This window comes from Vipera berus (genome assembly GCF_964194415.1).
Source record: "Vipera berus genome assembly, chromosome: Z".
NCBI lineage: Eukaryota > Metazoa > Chordata > Lepidosauria > Squamata > Viperidae > Vipera > Vipera berus.
The window spans coordinates 4692220-4709789 of NC_138205.1; the positions used below are offsets into that span (position 1 = coordinate 4692220).

Genomic DNA, 17570 nt, shown 5'->3' on the forward strand with positions numbered 1-17570 from the left:
ATGACAAAATAAGCCCTGGTGGTTTGTATTAAATGTGGCTTATATTGCACACTATCTACAAATATACACTAGGAACAAAGTACATTCACATGGTGAAACAGCAGACTCCAATACACGGCAATTACAGCAGTCAAAGGACAGAGGGAGAAAGATTCCAGCAAAAAACTTCCCTTTTATACTCAGACTCTTAAAGGGATACACACACCTGCTGAGTCATTCCTATTATTGCATCATCCACATTACACTACATCAGGCATGTCAAATTTGTGACGTCACGTGACGTTGCACGATGTATCAGGCGCGGTTTCGTTGTGACGCGTCCGGCCTGCGGGCCGGCAGTTTGACACCCCTGCACTACATCTTTACATAAGCTATTTAGCTGTTAAATCATTATCCTGACAAACTGGCAGGGTGTTTGCCAGTTCTTCAAATTCATTCCCAGTTCTTCGCTTGATAAACATACACAACCTTTTGGGGCCCACCCACCATTCCTGGTTGTGAACAGTGGTCCAGGAGACACGCAAATGGAGACACACAAAATTGCCTTAATTAAACTATAGCTAAGGTGACGTCCCAGCATTTGGCTTGTCTGCTAGAAGGGCAATTCTATAACATATCCCGGTATTAAAGCACTTTTTCCCAGTCCATATTCTCTCCACAGGGAATAAAACAACTCCCAGAATTCCCCAGGCAGCATGGATGCTTAGAGGATTCTGGGAATTGAAGTCCGAATTTGTATAGAGAGGACTTGAGTTGGGATAGATTGTACCACGACAGGTTTTCAAGCTGTGGAATCTGTTGTACTTAATTTTGTATTATTATTTTTTTAAATGGCACTCCAGATGAAGAGACAAAGCACTGTGCAATGTTTGAATCTTTTTTTTTCCTTTCAACTTTAAATGGCAGACTATCCCAAAAGCACTTTTCATGGCATGGGTTAAATTTATTGATATTTACCGTATTAAACACTAAAACATGCATCTGCTGCTATTACTGTGTCTCACAATTATTCAGTGGGAGGGAGATAAGGTGGGTAAGTAATGCAAAATATAAATAAATGAATCTTGATATTGTATTATTTTTCAATGTAGGCTGGCAAATTTTGATTTTGCAAAGCTGAAGTGTTTGGGGGTGACTCGCAAGGGCCCTCGGATCACCCTGGTGTAGTGATAAAAAAATCAGAAGTATCTGAATTAATTTTGTCCTTAAAACAGAACTCTACATTTTGAAACAAATCTTTCCTGCTTTGCTATCTGTTGAATGACAGCAGTCTGGCACTCCGGTAGGAAAATAACCTTGAAAATCTACTCTAGACGTTTTATTGATCGATCAGTCAATAAATCAGGCTTGTTAGATTTTGCAGAATGTCACTTAAGCAACTTCCCATAATCACCAGAATTAATTTCTTGAACTTGGCTAAAGTCTTGCCATTTCTCTTTTTTTAAAAAAAAATTGTGCTAATTAAAAGTTATAACTTCTTAGTGGTGAGAGCGAAGCTTTGAGCTATAAAGTTGTTTTTCCACCAGTAGGACTTAAAACTAAGAGGATGAAGCAAAACCCGCTTTTCCAGCAATGAAATTTGTTAGTGTTAAGAAACACTAACTGGCAGAAGGAGGAGGAGGAGGAGGAGGAGGAATAACAGAGTTGGAAGGGACCTTGGAGGTCATCTAGTCCAACCCCCTGCTCATAGAGGAGACTGTAACATTTCAGATTAATGGCTGTCCAATCTCTTCTTTAAAATCTCCAGTGTTGGAGCACCCACAACTTTTGAAGTTCACTGATTAATTGTTCTCACTGTTAGGAAATTTCTCCTTAGTTCTAGCTTGGATCTCTCTGATTAGTTTGCATTCATTGCTGCTTCTTCTGCCTTCAGGTGCTTTGGAGAATATGAACAATTCCATACCCTGCATAGGATTCTGGAAAAAACCTCTGATTTGGGGGAAAAAAAGGATTCGTATTTAATTCAAATTTGGGAAATGCCACATATATGTGATATATATATATATGTGTGTGTGTGTGTGTGTGTATGTAGATGTAGATGTGTGTGTGTTATACATATGTCATATATATATGTATATGTATATGTTTAAGTATTTGTCAAGGCTTTTTTGAATGGACCTTGCTAATTAACTCTTTCATTCCTGTTTTGGCCCGGCTCAGGGCTTATCCACAGGAACTAGTCAACTTATGACAGCTCATTATTTGTGCAAATTATTCAAATTGCTAATAAAGAATTTGGGAGGCTAAGATGATCATTTCGAACTCATTTATGTTCTCATCAGTTAGTCATACCCTTTATCTGAGATTCGAATATGTCTATTTATATATATGTCATATATGTGTGGGATATAGATTATATATACACACACACACACACACACACACACATATATATATATATATATATATATATATATATATATATATATATAATGTATATGTATATATATTTGTGTCGTGTCATATCTATATCTGTCTGTATCTATCAGAACAAAGTTACTCAAAACTCAAAAACAAAACCAAGACAAAAAAGAAAAAAAAACCAGTCAAAGCATTGAAAATACCGCTTTTTTCTTTATTTTTTTTTAACAAAGACCAAACAAAAAACATTAGTCTGAATCGAGCCAGCCAGGAGTCGAACCTAGAATCTTCTGATCCGTAGTCAGACGCGTTATCCATTGCGCCACTGGCCCTCAGACATACCAGCGCTTTTATAGTATCTTCTTTATATACCACTGTAGTAGGGGAGCCCGCGCTTCTCGCAAAGCTCTGGTCGGTACACCGGTGCATCTTGGGAAGTGTAGTTCTACGGAAGGGTAGGGAGCAATGCACTGTGGTCTATGTAGTCCTCATAGAAACTCAACAGCGGGAAAGCCCTATTCTCTCAAGACAGAGAGCCGGGCTTGTTCTCTTTCCAGAGGCATGATGGGAAATGGCTTTTTTTTTCACCTTCTCAAGTTAGGAAGCCTCGCTTCCCCCCCCCCAGCCGCGGCCGGGCGTGGATTCTGATTGGTTCCTCATGGCGCACGCTGGCTCCTCCCCGGCTTCGGCCTCTCGTGATTGGCGGAGTCGGTCCGAGGAAGGGAGGGGGCGTGGCTAGCCGGCTCTTGGATCCCTGTGCGGCGTGCCATGGCGGCGTCTACGGCTGCGGCGATAGCGGCGGCGGCGGCGGCCTCGCCCGCGGTGGGGCCGGGGACAGCCGGCGTGGCTCGGGTCTCCTGCGGGAGAGACCTGAGCTGCGTCCCAGAAGTGGCGGGCACCCTGGGGGCGGTTGCTAGACAAGGGTGAGGAGAGCCACGTGCTCCGCCAGCGACCTTTGACCTGCGGCATTCGGGCCAGGATGACCTCTGACCTCTACCTGGGGTCACCTGAGGGAAGGGGGAGGGCACGGGCCGGCTTGAAGGCCGTAATCTTCACCCCTGGGATGACCTCTGACCCCAGATCGACCCCCACTCCATAAGACGTACTAGGAGTACAGCTCCCATCATTGCCAGAAAGCATGGCATGATGGGAGTTGTAGTCCACCTGGAAGTGAGGCTAACATTTTTTTTTTTAAAAAGTGGCGAGATCTTCAGCTGAGTTATTCTAATACAGTCAGGGGGGGGTATTGTGTGTGTTTTTGTGTGTCTGTCTCACAAATGTATCTCCCAGAGTGCTCCCTCCAAAACTGGGAAATGTTGACTGGGATGGATACTGGTACCTTTCCTACGGGAAAGGGCGGTATATAAATTCAATAAAATTCAAATTCAATTTTAAATATTAGAGAGTTGAAGATGCAGTTGTGAGATTTGATGACACCCGTAAGGCTGAAATGGATTTAGTTTGTTTTTTTATTTACTTACTTACCAAACTTCTATGTTGTTCATCTGATCCATGACAGTTGCCTCGGAAGACAAAAATGAGATCGAAAAAAAGCTTGCTAAGTTTTATCTTATCTGTCCATCCCTCCTCTATCCTCTATCCATCCATCCATTCATTATCTATTTACAGTGGTACTTTGGAACTCATTGTTAATTGAAGAACGGCTGAAGGATTTGAGTATGGCCAGCCTAGAGAAAAAAAAGGAGTAGGAGGAATCTGATAGCAGTATTCCAGTATTTGAGGGGTCACCACAAAGAATAAGTGGGTTAACCTATTCTCCAAAGCACCTGAAGGCAGGACAAGAAACAATGGATGGCAACTAGTCAAGGAGAAAAGCAACTGGAATGAAGGAGAAACTTCCTAACAGTGAGGACAATTAACCAGTGGAACAGCTTGCCTTCAGAAACCGTGGGCGCTCCATCACTGGAGGGTTTTAAGAAGAGACTAGACAATCACTTGTCTGAAATGGTATAGGTCAGGGGTCAGCAACCTGAAACAGTGAAAGAGCCACTCGGAACCGGTTTCCTCACAAAAGGAAAAACTGGGAGCCGCAAAAAATGTGTGTGCATGTGCAGAACAGGGTTTGACTGAAGAGTGGAGCCAAGGCGAGATATGCACCTACCCTGCATATTTGAATTGATTGGTTGAACTTTTTTAGTCCCACTTTTTTTTTTGTTTGGACTGCACATGGCAGAGGACTGGGAGCCGCAGGAGATGGCTGAAAGAGCCGCATGCGGCTCCGGAGGCACGCGTTGCAGACCTGTGGTATAGGTTCTCCTGCTTGAGCAGGGCACTGGACTAAAAGACCTCTAAGGTCACTTCCATATTCTATCCCTATCCCTATCCTCACAGTGAGTACCAAGCAAATCTTTCCTGTAAGGAATGATATAGTGAACCACAAGGCATCCAATACCGAGCAGTTCTAGCTTGTGCGTTGAGTACCAAACAAATTATGAGTACCGGGACAAATTTTTTAGCATCAAAATGCACTGAGTACTAAATTGGATGAGTTTCAAAGCAGTTGAGTACCAAGGTACCACTGTGTTTGTCTGTGTAATTATCTATCTCTATCTATCTATCTATCTATCTATCTATCTATCTATCTATCTATCTATCATTGTGTATTTAAGTAGATTTGCCAGGAAAAATCATGTTCTGCTATAATACAGAAAAACAGCTTACAGTCAATGACTTTGTCAGAGATAAATTCACTGAGAGAGATGGTTCCATTGCACTGCCTGCAGAGATCCTCGCAGGAGGCTGTGTAAGTACTAACATTGTAGAAAGGATACCGCTGTCTGCTTTCTGTATTACAGTGACAACTTTATTCAGTTATTAACTAAGTCATGGGAAGAACTGCTAGAGTTTCAAGGTGAGAATGTACCAATCAGCATTTCCTATTGATGCTACAATTATGCTTAAATAGGATAGGTTCTAGCCATACGTGGACCATTTTTATGCTACAGAGTTAATATTGCTTCAGCCATCATGCATATGCTATAATAAATACTACTTGCTTTCACAAGGTAGTAAGTCTGGCTAGCCAGTGCCTGCAGGACATCTGGAAATGCTTTCTATTGTAGAGTAATATTGCAACGCACTCTACATAGGGCTGCCCTTGGAGAGTATTTAGACGTTTCAACCGGTACAGAATGCAGCAGAGTGAGCAGCTATGTGTGCTCCTAGGATAGTACATATTATACCTCTACCCTGCAAGCCTCGTGGGTTGCCAGTTTGCTTCCAGGTCCAATACAAGGTGCTGATTTTAACATTTAAAGTCCCTCATGGACTCTTTTTTTAATTTTTGTATCTTGTATTTTTATGTATGCCCTGTTCACCGCTCTGAGTCCTTCGGGAGAAGGGCGGTATACAAATACAATAAAACCTAAACCTTAGAGGTCTTCTAGTCTAACCCCCTACCTAAGTAGGAGGTCCTATACCATCCTGGACAAAGCGGTTGTCTAATTTCTTCTTAAAAACCTTCGATGGTGCAGCATCCACAACTTTTGAAAGAAAGCCATTCCGCTGATTTTTTTTTTCCTGTCAGGAAATTTCTCCTTATTTTCTAGGTTGGACCTCTTCATGATAAGCTTCCATTCCATTACTTCTTGTCCTTCCCTCAAGTCCTTTGGAGAGTAGGTTGACCCCCTTCCTCTCACTGACAGCCCCTCAAATACTGGAAGACGGCTATCCTGTCTCCCCTCGCACCCTTCTATCCATTAGACTGGCCATACCTGGTTCCTGTAAACTGTTCTCAGAGGGTGATTCTGGGTTAGAGAAAAGAGAGAGAAGAAGATCCTTGTTCCTTCTTTCCCCACCAGTGAGTTCCAGACACCAATGGTGTCTGCTTATTTTGGCCGTCTTATGCTATCTTTGCCCAGTGAGGAGGAGGGCTAGGGTGATCAGCCAAAAGATAAAATGGTTGATAGCTCCCGCTGCAAATTTATATTGCTGTAAGAGGAAATTGCACCGATTGATTAGGTCTACAGCAGGGCAAAGACGTTTCCAACATCAGATTTTAACTCTGGTGGTGGCTGAAAAAAGGGGGCCAGAGCCAAAATGGATTTATAATTTAACGGAGATAAGAGTTGTGCACTTAAAAATTAGAAAGGGGCAGGCGAGGCAATTAGTTATGACTCGGATTGGCTGCTGAACCTCAAAATGAACTCGTAAGTGGCGTGCGAAATTCAAAGCAGTAACGTAAGGCGGGTCGTCCTCAGTTTATGACCACAGTTGAGCCCCAGTTGTTAAGCGAGACCTTTGTTAAAGTGAATTTTGCCCCATTTTACAACCTTTCTTGCCAGAGGGGTTAAAGCGGATCCCTGCAGGTGGATCGATTAGTAATCCGGTTGTTAAGTGAATCTGGCTTCCCCATTGGCTTTGCTCGTCAGAAGGTCGCAAAAGGCGAATTGAGTGACCTTGGGACACAGCAGCGGTCATAAGTGTGAGCCAGTTACCCAGCATCTGAATTTTGATCCTGGGGGGGAGGGGTGCTGCGCTGGTCATAAGTGTGAAAAACGGTCCCAAGTCAAACTTTTTTTCAGGGCCGTTGTAACTTGGAACGGTCACGAAATGGATTGTGGCAAGCGGAGGTCTCCCTGAATTAACAGCGTACGGTTGAATAAGCAGCGCCATTTCTTGCGTCCAAGGCCTACACCGAATCAACTCTCAAAAGGCCTTCCAGAAAAAAAACCAAAAAGCAAGCGCGTAGAAACTTCCAGAACAACGTTTCTCAACTGTGGCAAGTTGGAAAATGTGTGGACTTCAACTCCCAGCATGCCCCAGCCAGCCTTGCTGCCGAGGTTGAGAAATAGTGCTGTAGAAACTTATGGGACTGAACGCCGTCCTCACCTTAGGGCAGGGCTATTCAAACTTGGCAACTTTGTGGACTTCAACTCCCAGAATTCCTCAGCCAGCCCTCAGGGCTGGCTGAGGAATTCTGGGAGTTGAAGTCCACAAGTCTTAAAAGTTGCCAAGTTTGAAGACCCCTGCCTTAGGGGATAAGTAGTAGTAGTCATATAATAATAATAATAGTAATAATAATAGCAATAGTTATAATAATAATATATTATCATAGGGGGAGGATATTATTCTTTCTATTCAAAATCTTTTGGGGATAAAATGGCCTTTTAGAGATCCATGTAAGAAGGCTGGTGAGGGTCTTAACGTGTTGTATCAACTCTACCTCTTTGTAAGGCCACACCTGGAATACCGCATCCAGTTTTGGTCAACACGATGTAAAAAAGATGTCGAGACTCTAGAAAGAGGGCAGAGAAGAGCAACAAAGATGATTGGGGGACTGGAGGCTAAAACATATCGGGAACGGTTGCTGGAATTGGGTATGTGTAGTTTAACGAAGAGAAGGACGAGGGGGGGGACATGATAGCAGTCTTCCAGTATCTCAGGGGCTGCCCCAAAGAAGAGGCAGTCAGGCTATTCTCCAAAGCACCTGAAGGCAGGAGAAGAAGCAACGGATGGAAACTATTCAAGGAGAGAAGCAACCTAGAACTAAGGAGAAACTTCCTGACAGTTAGAACAATTAGCCAGTGGAACAACCTGCCTCCAGAAGCGGTAAATGCTCCAACACTGAAAGTTTTTAAGAAGAGACTGGACAGCCATTTGCCTGAAATGGTCTAGGGTTTCCTGCCTGAGCAGGGGGTTGGTCTAGATGACCTCCAAGGTCCCTTCCAACTACTACTTCTTCTTCTTCTTCTTCTTCTTCTTCTTCTTCTTCTTCTTCTTCTTCTTCTTCTTCTTATTATTATTATTATTATTATTATTATTATTATTATTATTATTATTATTATTATTATTATTATTTACGCTTTAGGCACCAGGGTGAATTCATTGAACGTGTTGTGAGTGTGTTGCAGTCATAGAGTGATTGGCAAGCTGCATTTCCAGGAGTCCGTTGCCAGATAGGATTTTTGCAGATGAAATTCTTCCTTCGCTCGCTCCCTCCCTCCCTCCCTCCCCTTCTTTCCTTCCTCTTTTCTATCTTGTTTTCTCTCTCTCCTTCCTCCCTCTTCATTCTTTTCTGTCTCAACTTCCTCCTTCCCTTCTTTCTGTCTAGTTTTCTCGTCTTCCTCTCTCCCTTCTCTGTTCTTTTGTCTCATCTTCCTCCCTCCCTCCCTTCCTTTCTTCTTCTCTCCCTCTCTCCCTTTACTTTTCTATCTTCCTTTCTCCTCTTCTTTCCTCCCTCTTTCCTATGTTCTTTTTCTTCTCATCTTCCTCCTTCCCTCCCTTCTCCCTTCTCTCCTTCCTCTTTTTTTACCTTCTTTCCTCCCTCCCTCCCTCCCTCTCCTTCCACTTTTCTATCTTCTTTTCTTTCTCATCTCCCTCCCTCCCTCCTTCTTTCCTATTTTCTTTTGTCTCTCACCTTCCTCCCTCCCTCCCCTCCCTTCCTCTTTCTCTCCTTCCTGTTTTTTTACCTTCTTTCCTCCCTCCCTCCCTCCGAGTTTGGTTTGGTTGTTCTAGCCACGGCCCAAAGTCCACTTTGTGTGTGGGGGGGGTGTTCCTGTTGGGCATGGAGGCCAGCAGTGATCTGCAACTTCAGTTGCGGCTGATTCGCTCCAGAGATGCAGCCCAAAACTTTCGCATTTTACATTCCATTTCAAAGCCTGGATTCCTTATCTCTTTCGGATCCTTGCAGTTGTGCAATCTTTCCTGGGCTGCCCAGTTCTTCGGTCCATCTGGCCGTTGTCCCCCCCCTCGTTCTTTTTTAGTGTAATCTCCCCCCCCCCAAAATGTGCAGGATGCATTTGCAGCGGGGTGGCTGTGATCAACTCTCGATTCAGCAAAAAAAGCCACATCTTAGGGCACCTCGAGGAGCCGACAGAAAACATTTGGGAATTACAGTCCGTAAATCTTTTATCTGAGGCATTTTGGCCGCCTGTTAGCAGAAAAACAAAACGATTCCAGCGGATAAACATTTGTCTGGAGGCAGTTCCAGGCGTCTTAAGAGCTATCGTAAAACAAAAAAAGAAAAAAAAGAAAAAGAATAATTTTTTTTTAAAAAAACTGCTTTGGAGATAAGCGTCATTGTCACTCTTAATGATATTTTTTCAAAAAAAAAAAAAAAGGAGATGGGATTTGAGCTGTTCTGAGTTACCCGTATTTCATTCGGAGATTTATTTATTTTTTTAAAAAAAATTATTGGTAAATGCATGTCGATCAGGATTGTCTGATTGCTTTGATTAGAATGAACGTTACGCCATCTGTCCATTAATACAAAATGCTCAGAGAGGCTTTACAGTTCCGATCGGCAGAACTGAAACGGGCATGGTGCAAATAATAAGAGCCATTAGAAAGGAGGAGACAGGGCAGCGGCGAATAACGCGTTGTGGGGAAATTAACATTTCACAGCTCAGCAGATCAGATGGCCCTCGGTGCGAGAAATGACCGTACACGGCAGAAGAAATCCATCAGGGAGAATGGTGGGGTGCTTTGTTTGGGTAAGGCCAGCCATGGAATTCAGCATCCAGTTTTGGTGGCCACGATGTAAAAAAAAAACCTTTTTGAGACTCTGGAAAGAGTGCAGAGAAGAACAACAAAGATGATTAGGGGGCTGGAGTCTAAGATATATATAATAACTAAAAGGTAAAGGTTCCCCCGCACACACGTGCTAGTCGTTTTCGACTCTAGGGACCGGTGCTCATCTCCGTTTCAAAGCCGAAGAGCCAGCGCTTGTCCAAGGACGTCTCCGTGGTCATGTGGCCGGTATGACTAAAGGCGCACGGAACGCTGCTACCTTCCCACCGGAGTGGTCCCTATTTTACTACTTGCATTTTTACGTGCTTTCGAACTGCTAGGTGGGACGAGTAACAGGCGCTCACTCTGTTACGCGGCACTCGGGATTTGATCCGCCAAACTGCCGACCTTCTGATCGACAAGCTCAGCGTCCTAACCCACTGAGCCACTGCGTCCCTTCTATATATATAACAACAACAACAACAACAACAACAACAACAACAACAATAATAATAATAATAATAATAATAATAGAGTTGGAAGGGACCTCGGAGGTCATCTAGTCCAACCCCCTCCTCAGGCAGGAAAGCCTATACCGTTTCAGGCAAATGGTTGTCCAGTCTCTTCTTAAAAACTTCCAGTGTTGGAGCATTCACAACTTCTATAAAGAACTGGAATTGGGTATGTCTAGTTTACTGAAAAGAAGGACTAGGGGAGACATGATAGCAGTCTTCCAATACTTGAGGGGGCTGCCACAAAAAAAGGGGGGGTGTCAAGCTATCCTTCAAAGCACCCGAAGGCAGGACAAGAAGCAACAGATGGAAACTAGTCAAGGAGAGAAGCAACCTAGAACTGAGGAGAAATTTCCTGACAGTGAGAACAATTAACCAGTGAAACAACTTGCCACCAGAAGTTATGGATGCTCCAACACTGGAAGTTTTTAAGAAGAGAATGGAAGCCACCTGTCTGAAATGGTATAGGGGTCTCCTGCCTGAGCAAGGGGTTGGACTAGAAGACCTCCGAGGTCCATTGGGGTTTGCTTTTTGACTGCCATGTTCTTTTAACAACCACTAGAGAAATAATCAAATCAGCCAAGTCATGTGGATGCTTTGACTTATGACTGTCATGAGATACGACAGAAATTCCAGTCTCCATGACGGTCACAAGTCAAGGCCTACCTGTAGAAGATTCAGAAGTGTTCTTATCCAAGGCTTAGTCCAGGGGGTCTTCAAACCTGGCCCTTTGATGACTTGTGGACTTCAACTCCCAGAATTCCTCAGCCAGCCCTGGCTGTCTAAGGAATTCTGGGAGTTGAAGTCCACAAGCAGGGGTCTTCAAACTTGGCCCTTTGATGACCCCTGCTTGTGGACTTCAATTCCCAGAATTCCTCAGCCAGCCCTGGCTATCTAAGGAATTCTGGGAGTTGAAGTCCACAAGCTGGGGTCTTCAAACTTGGCCCTTTGATGACTTGTGGACTTCAGCTCCCAGAATTCCTCAGCCAGCGTGTCTGGCTGAGGAATTCTGGAAGTTGAAGTCCACAAGTCATCAAAGGGCCAAGTTTGAAGAGCCTTGGCTTAGTCAAGGAAGGTTTTTTTCACAATGCATCTTTGTTATCACATATCAGTGTTTCTCAACCTTGGCTGCTTGAAGATGTGTAGACCATGGCTGGCTAGGGAATTCTAAGAATTGAAGTCCACTCATCTTCAAGCGGCCAAGGTTGAGAAACTATTATCATTTTGAAAGTCTCATTAAGCTAAAATGTAGCTGACTCGTTTGCAGTTGGGTCTGTTGTGGAAATGCCGCCAGCCACGTTGTGTCTTCCAACATCGGGGTCTTCACATGCCTGTTTGTTTGGTTTTTTTCCCCCTCCCTCCCCACCTATTCCGTAGATTTGATTTTCTCTGCATGCCGATTTTCCATCCTCGCTACAAAAGAGAATTTTTCCAGGAGCCAGCTAAACACCGACCAGGACCGCAGACTCGCTCTGATCTATTACTCTCCGGGAGAGGTGAGAACGTCAGGAAACTTGATTTCACTTAATGTCCCTAAACATAGAGGTCAAAAAAATTGCAGGATGTTCTTTCATTGTTCGTTCATTCATTCATTCATATCCCGCCTTTATTATTTTCACAAATAACTCAAGGCTGCAAACACATCCTCCAACAACAACCCTGTGAGGTGGATTGAGGGACTGGCCCAAATTCACCCAGCTGGCTTTCGTGCCTAAGGCGGGACTAGAACTCACCATCTTCTGGTGATTGGACCAAAGTCACCCAGCCGGTTTTCGTGCCTAAGGCGGAACTAGAACCATTTCCTTGTGATTGGCCCAAAGTCACTCAGGTGGCTTGCATGCCTAAGGCGGGACTAGAACTCACCGTCTCCTTTTGATTGGTCCAGAGTCACCCAGCTGGCTTGCGTGCCTAAGGCGGGACTAGAACTCACTATCTCCTTCTGATTGGTCCAGAGTCACCCAGCTCACCTGTAATTTATAAAAACGTACCTGGAGATCCGGGAAGCTTAATTAAGGCATTTCTGTTTTTCTAACTTCACTTATACACAATCCTGGCCTGTTTTGTGCTACCACAAACAAAAAAACTAAAAATGAGAAAATAGTGGAATTGCTTAATTCCTGGTGAATCCTTAATTAAGTCGGTTTGGCACAGATATTATTCATTGTTACGAGTCAGATTTTTCTAGCATGTGATTTGGGTGGTTTTAACCTGCCTACACCATTCCCAGCATAAACCAACTTCCATGTTTGTGCGAACGTACCCGATACCTTGTTCCTCCTTAGACTGGAACACGCTGATTGTGGGAAAACTATCGCCGTGGATCCGGGCAGATTCCGAACTGGAGAAAGTTCGCAGGAATTCGGAGGCGGTGAGTGACCTTGGCAAGGGAAGACGTATCGTGGATGCTTCGGTAATGCAGACACATTTTTTGTATGGTGGCAACAAGAAGCGAAGAATAACCTCGGAGAATATAATTTACTGGGCTAGTCTTCTGAATCCATTGATTCAGAATCAGTTACAGAATGCATGGGAAAGGATGGGAACATGTTGTAGTCTGGATTTAATTTTGCGTCAGAAACAATTATTTTGACAGATGATGGCTGTAGTTACTTCAGAGCTACTGGAAACAGTAGTTTAGAGAAGGGAATCTCCAAATTTGGGAACTTTAAGACTAGTGGACTTCAACTCCCAGAATTCCCCAGCCAGCTGGCTGGTGAATTCTGGGAGTTGAAGTCCACTAGTCTTAAAGTTGGCGATTTGCTCGCTGAGGAATTCTGGGAGTTGAAGTCCACTAGTCTTAAAGTTGGCGATTTGCTCGCTGGGGAATTCTGGGAGTTGAAGTTCACTAGTCTTAAAGTTGGCAGTTTGCTGGCTGGGGAATTCTGGGAGTTGAAGTCCACTAGTCTTAAAAGTTGGCAATTGGCTGGCTAGGGAATTCTGGGAGCTGAAGTCCACATGTCTTAAAGCTGTCAAGTTTGAAGACCCCCGGATTAGTGAATTGGAGGCATACAGGTGGTCCTTGATGTACGGCCGACGCCTTCACATGAACGCGGTGTCTATTTATTTATTTATTTATTTGCCAGAAACCAGCATTTACTTCCATTTTCTGACCAAAACCACTTCTTGCCACCGTTGTTAAGCGAATCACTGCAGTGGTTAAAATTAGTCGCCGGGTTGTTCACCGAATCCGGCTTCCCCCACCCCCGTTGACTTTGCTTGTCAGAAGGTCGCCAAAGGGGATCGCGTGACGCGGGGAGACTGCTGCGATCGTCGTAGATACGAGTCAGGTTGCCGAGCCCTCTGAATGTTGATCACGTGACCGTGGGGGATGCTGCAACGGTCGTAAGGGTGAAACACTGGTCCTAGGTCACCCGTGGCAACTTTGAGCGGTGGCTCAACGAAGGCTTGTAAATCCAGGAGAGTGTGCAGGACTGCAAGCTGTCATCTTAATATCTCTGATTTTTTATTTTTTCTCCGTTGCAGGCCATGCTGGAGGAGCTGAACTTCGGGGCTTATTTAGGCCTCCCCGCTTTCCTGATTCCCTTGACCCAGGCGGACCACCCCAACTTGGCACGTGTCCTGTGTAACCACATCCATACCGGCCACCACACCTCCATGGTACGTCCAGCGAGATATCTGTCGTCTGTCTCAGATAAGATGTCACCACAACCAGAGACCCGCACAACGTCTACGGTGCCCGAGCTGATAACGTCGTTTCCTTCCTATTTAAATTTACATTATTTTCTCTTCTCATCGAGCAAAAGCAGGGAAGATCTTAGCAAGAAATAACTTAAAAGGGATGTGACAATTACTCTTAGAGCAGGGGTAGGCCACCTTGGCTCTTTTAATGACTCGTGGACTTCAACTCCCAGAATTCCTGAGCCAGCCACGCTGAGGGAAAAGGGAGAGGTTTCCAAGCTGAGCCGTGCCGGCTGAGGAATTCTGGGAGTTGAAGTCCACAAGCAGAGGTCTTCAAACCTGGCCCTTTTATGACTTGTGGACTTCTACTCCCAGAATTCCTGAGCCAGGCACGCCGGCTGAGGAATTCTGGGAGTTGAAGTCCACAAGCAGGGCTCTTCAAACTTGGCCCTTTTGTGACTTGTGGACTTCAACTCCCGGAATTCCTCAGCCGGCGTGCCTGGCTGAGGAATTCTGGGAGTTGAAGTCCACAAGTCACAAAAGGGCCAAGTTTGAAGAGCCCTGGTCTAGGGTCTCCTGCCTGAGCAGGGGGTTGGGCTAGAAGACCTCCAAGGTCCCTTCCAACTCTCGTTATTCTCTGCATTATTCATACACATGTAAACCTATCCACCGCAGACTTAAGGCTCCTTTTCTTTCTCCCGTGCCAGTTCTGGATGCGAGTGCCGCTGTTGGCCCCAGAAGATCTGAGAGACGATGTGATTGAAAACGAGGCCCTGCAGGCCGGGGAAGAGGACTGCGTGGGCGAGGAGAAGACCTGGCAGTGGTAAGTGAGAAAGAAGTCTTTCTTCCAGGGAAGTTTGGCCGATGTTTGAAATACGAGATGAACTGAGCGATCAAATCAAGTTGCTCAAGCGGGTTTGAGTAGCTACTCAGCTGCCGAGATTGTTCTCGATTCAACGAGCACGGTTGGGGCCCAGAATTTCTGCTGTTTTAAGTGAGTTTTGCCCTGTTTTTACGATGTTTCCTGCCACCGGGGTTAAGTGAATCACTGCAGTGGATAATCAAATAATAATAATAATAATAATAATAATAATAATAATAATAATAATAATAATAATAATAATAATAATAATAATAATAATATAATAATAATAATAATAATAATAATAATAATAATAATAATAATAATAATAATAATAATAATAATAATAATTTAATTTCTATACCGCCCTTCTCCCGAAGGACTCTCGGCAGTGTACAGGGCAATACAATAAAATACAACATACAAAAATTAAAAAATATTAAATATTACAGCCCAATTCAATACATTAATACAATAACATTAAAATACCCCTCAACCCATCAGACCAGGCCGGCTTGTTCAAATAAATATGTTTTTAGGTTCCTCTTTGAACACCTCCAAGGAAGAATATAGCACCACTTTGTATGGCAGCCTGTTCCACTGGCTGATAACTCCTACACCAGTATGGAAAGGTTTGTCTGAAGGGAAGGGAACATGATATGTCATCCATGTGCTTGGAGCTTTCATAAAAAAATAAAATCATGGATTATTAAAAATGATTAATAATAAAAAATAATAAAAAGTAACCCGGTCGTTAAGTGAATCCGGCCTCCCCCGTTGACTTGGCTGGTCAGGAGGTCGCAAAAGGGGGAACCACGTGACCGTGATACGCTGCAACGACCGTCACAGATAGAAAATCGGCTGCCAGGCATCTGGATTTTGGTCACGTGGTCATGAGGATCCCGCAAAGGTCGTAAGTGTGGAAAACGGCACTTTTTCAGTGCCATTTCAACTTTGAATGGTCACTAAATGAACGGTTGTAAGTCGAGGACTACTTGCATGGGACGAATCGAACAGTTAAATTAAGTTTCTCAAGAACTTCAAATAGCTACCGAGTTGTAGAGGTAGTCCCTGACTTACGGCCACAGCTGGGAAACCAGAATTTCTGGTTCTAGGCAAAGTTGAGTCGCACCCAATTTTGTGGCTTCTTTTTCGCACGGCCGGTAAGCGAATCACACTGTTGTTTAGCGGATCCAACTTCCCCCATTGACTTTCCTTGTCGGAAGCCAGCTAGGGAGGGCGCAAATGGCAATCACATAAGATGCTGCAACCGTCGTAAGCACGAGGACCGGTTGTAAGTCAGTTTTGTTCAGTGCCGTTGCAACTTTGAACGGTTGCTAAGCGAACGGTTATAAAGCGAGGACTACTTGCATTCCTAGGAATAAGTCTCGCTGGATCCGAAATAAAGTGCTGAATTCAGTTAATTCACCACTATAATATAATTTATCTCAAGAGAGAAGTCAAGTCAAATGTGGCCTTGGATTATTCTCTTAAAAACCACGTGTTCCTATTTGACAGTACAGGTTAGTCCTTGACTTAACAACAGTTCGTTTAGTGACTGAAAACAAACTTAGGACCGTTTTTCCCACTTAACGACCATTGCAGCATCCCCAGACTCAACATTCAGACACTTGGCATCTGGTTCATAGTTACGACGGTTGCACTGTCCCGGGGTCATGTTAATCCCTTTTTTTGCACCCTCCTGACAAGCAAAGTCCCTGGGGAAGCCAGATTCATTTAACAACCGTCTGATCACCTTAATGACCGCAGCGATTCACTTGACAGGAAAGGTCGTAAAATTTGGCAAAAACTCACTTAACAGCCTGTCTCACTTAGCAGCCGACATTTCGGGCACCATTGTGGGTTGTAAGGCGACAGCTTCGTTTATTTATTTCGAGTGCTTCCTCTGTAAGAGGAAACGGCCTCGAGGCGCTACTTTTAGGCAGCTTTGAAACACAAACAACAAATCTGTTACTATTGTGAGGATTGTGAAGTGGGGAATTGCTTATTATTCCAATTAGTGAGTCATCTCCTGGCGATTGTCACCCCACACCTGCTAATTTTGTGAGCCCTTCCTGGCGAAAGAGAGAGACAGAGGGAGGGAAGGAGAGAGAGAGATAGAGGGGGGAGGGAGTGTGGGAGAGAGAGAGAGGGAGGGAGGGAGGGAAAGGGAGAGAGAGGGAGGGAGAGAGTGTGGAAGAGGGAGGGAGAGGGAGGAAGAGGGAGGGAGCGAGGGAGAGGTAGGAAAGAAATGTGGGAGAGGAAGGGAGAGAGGGAGTGGGGGAGGGAGAGGGGGAGTGTGGGAGATGGAGGGAGAGAGAGAGGTAGGTAGGGAATGTGGGGGAGGAAGGGAGAGAGGGAGTGGGAGAGGGAGGGGGGGAGTATGGGGGAGAGGGGGGAGTATGGGGGAGAGGGGGAGGGAGAGAGGTAGGTAGGGAGTGTGGGAAACAGAGGGAGAGGGAAGGAGCGAGGGAGAGATAGGTAGGGAATGTGGGAGAGAGGGAGGGAGAGGGAGTGGGAGAGGGAGGGAGAGAGGGAGTGTGGGGGAGAGAGGGAGGGAGAGAAGGGGAGGGAGAGAGGTAGGTAGGGAATGTGGGAGATGGAGGGAGAGGGAAGGAGCGAGGGAGAGAGGGAGGGAATGTGGGAGAGAGGGAGGGAGAGGGAGTGGGAGAGGGAGGGAGAGAGGGAGTGTGGGGGAGAGGGAGGGAGAGAAGGGGAGGGAGAGG

General features: G+C 44.9%; 1 protein-coding gene across 2 annotated transcripts in view; it reads left to right on the forward strand.

The window, feature by feature from the left end:
* Positions 1 to 3107: 3107 nt before the first annotated feature.
* The window catches only part of LOC308678231 (protein arginine N-methyltransferase 5), a 35108-nt gene continuing 20645 nt past the window's right edge, over positions 3108 to 17570 (forward strand). The window contains exons 1-5 of one of the 2 annotated variants that reach the window (XM_081345281.1): positions 3108 to 3284; positions 11721 to 11839; positions 12626 to 12711; positions 13827 to 13961; positions 14690 to 14805. In XM_081345281.1, coding sequence (XP_081201407.1) covers positions 3130 to 3284; positions 11721 to 11839; positions 12626 to 12711; positions 13827 to 13961; positions 14690 to 14805 — 611 coding nt within the window. In that variant the 5' untranslated portion in view covers positions 3108 to 3129. Of the gene's footprint in view, positions 3285 to 5206; positions 5234 to 11720; positions 11840 to 12625; positions 12712 to 13826; positions 13962 to 14689; positions 14806 to 17570 lie in introns of those variants that run through there. The other variant, XM_081345282.1, reaches the window with a different exon arrangement.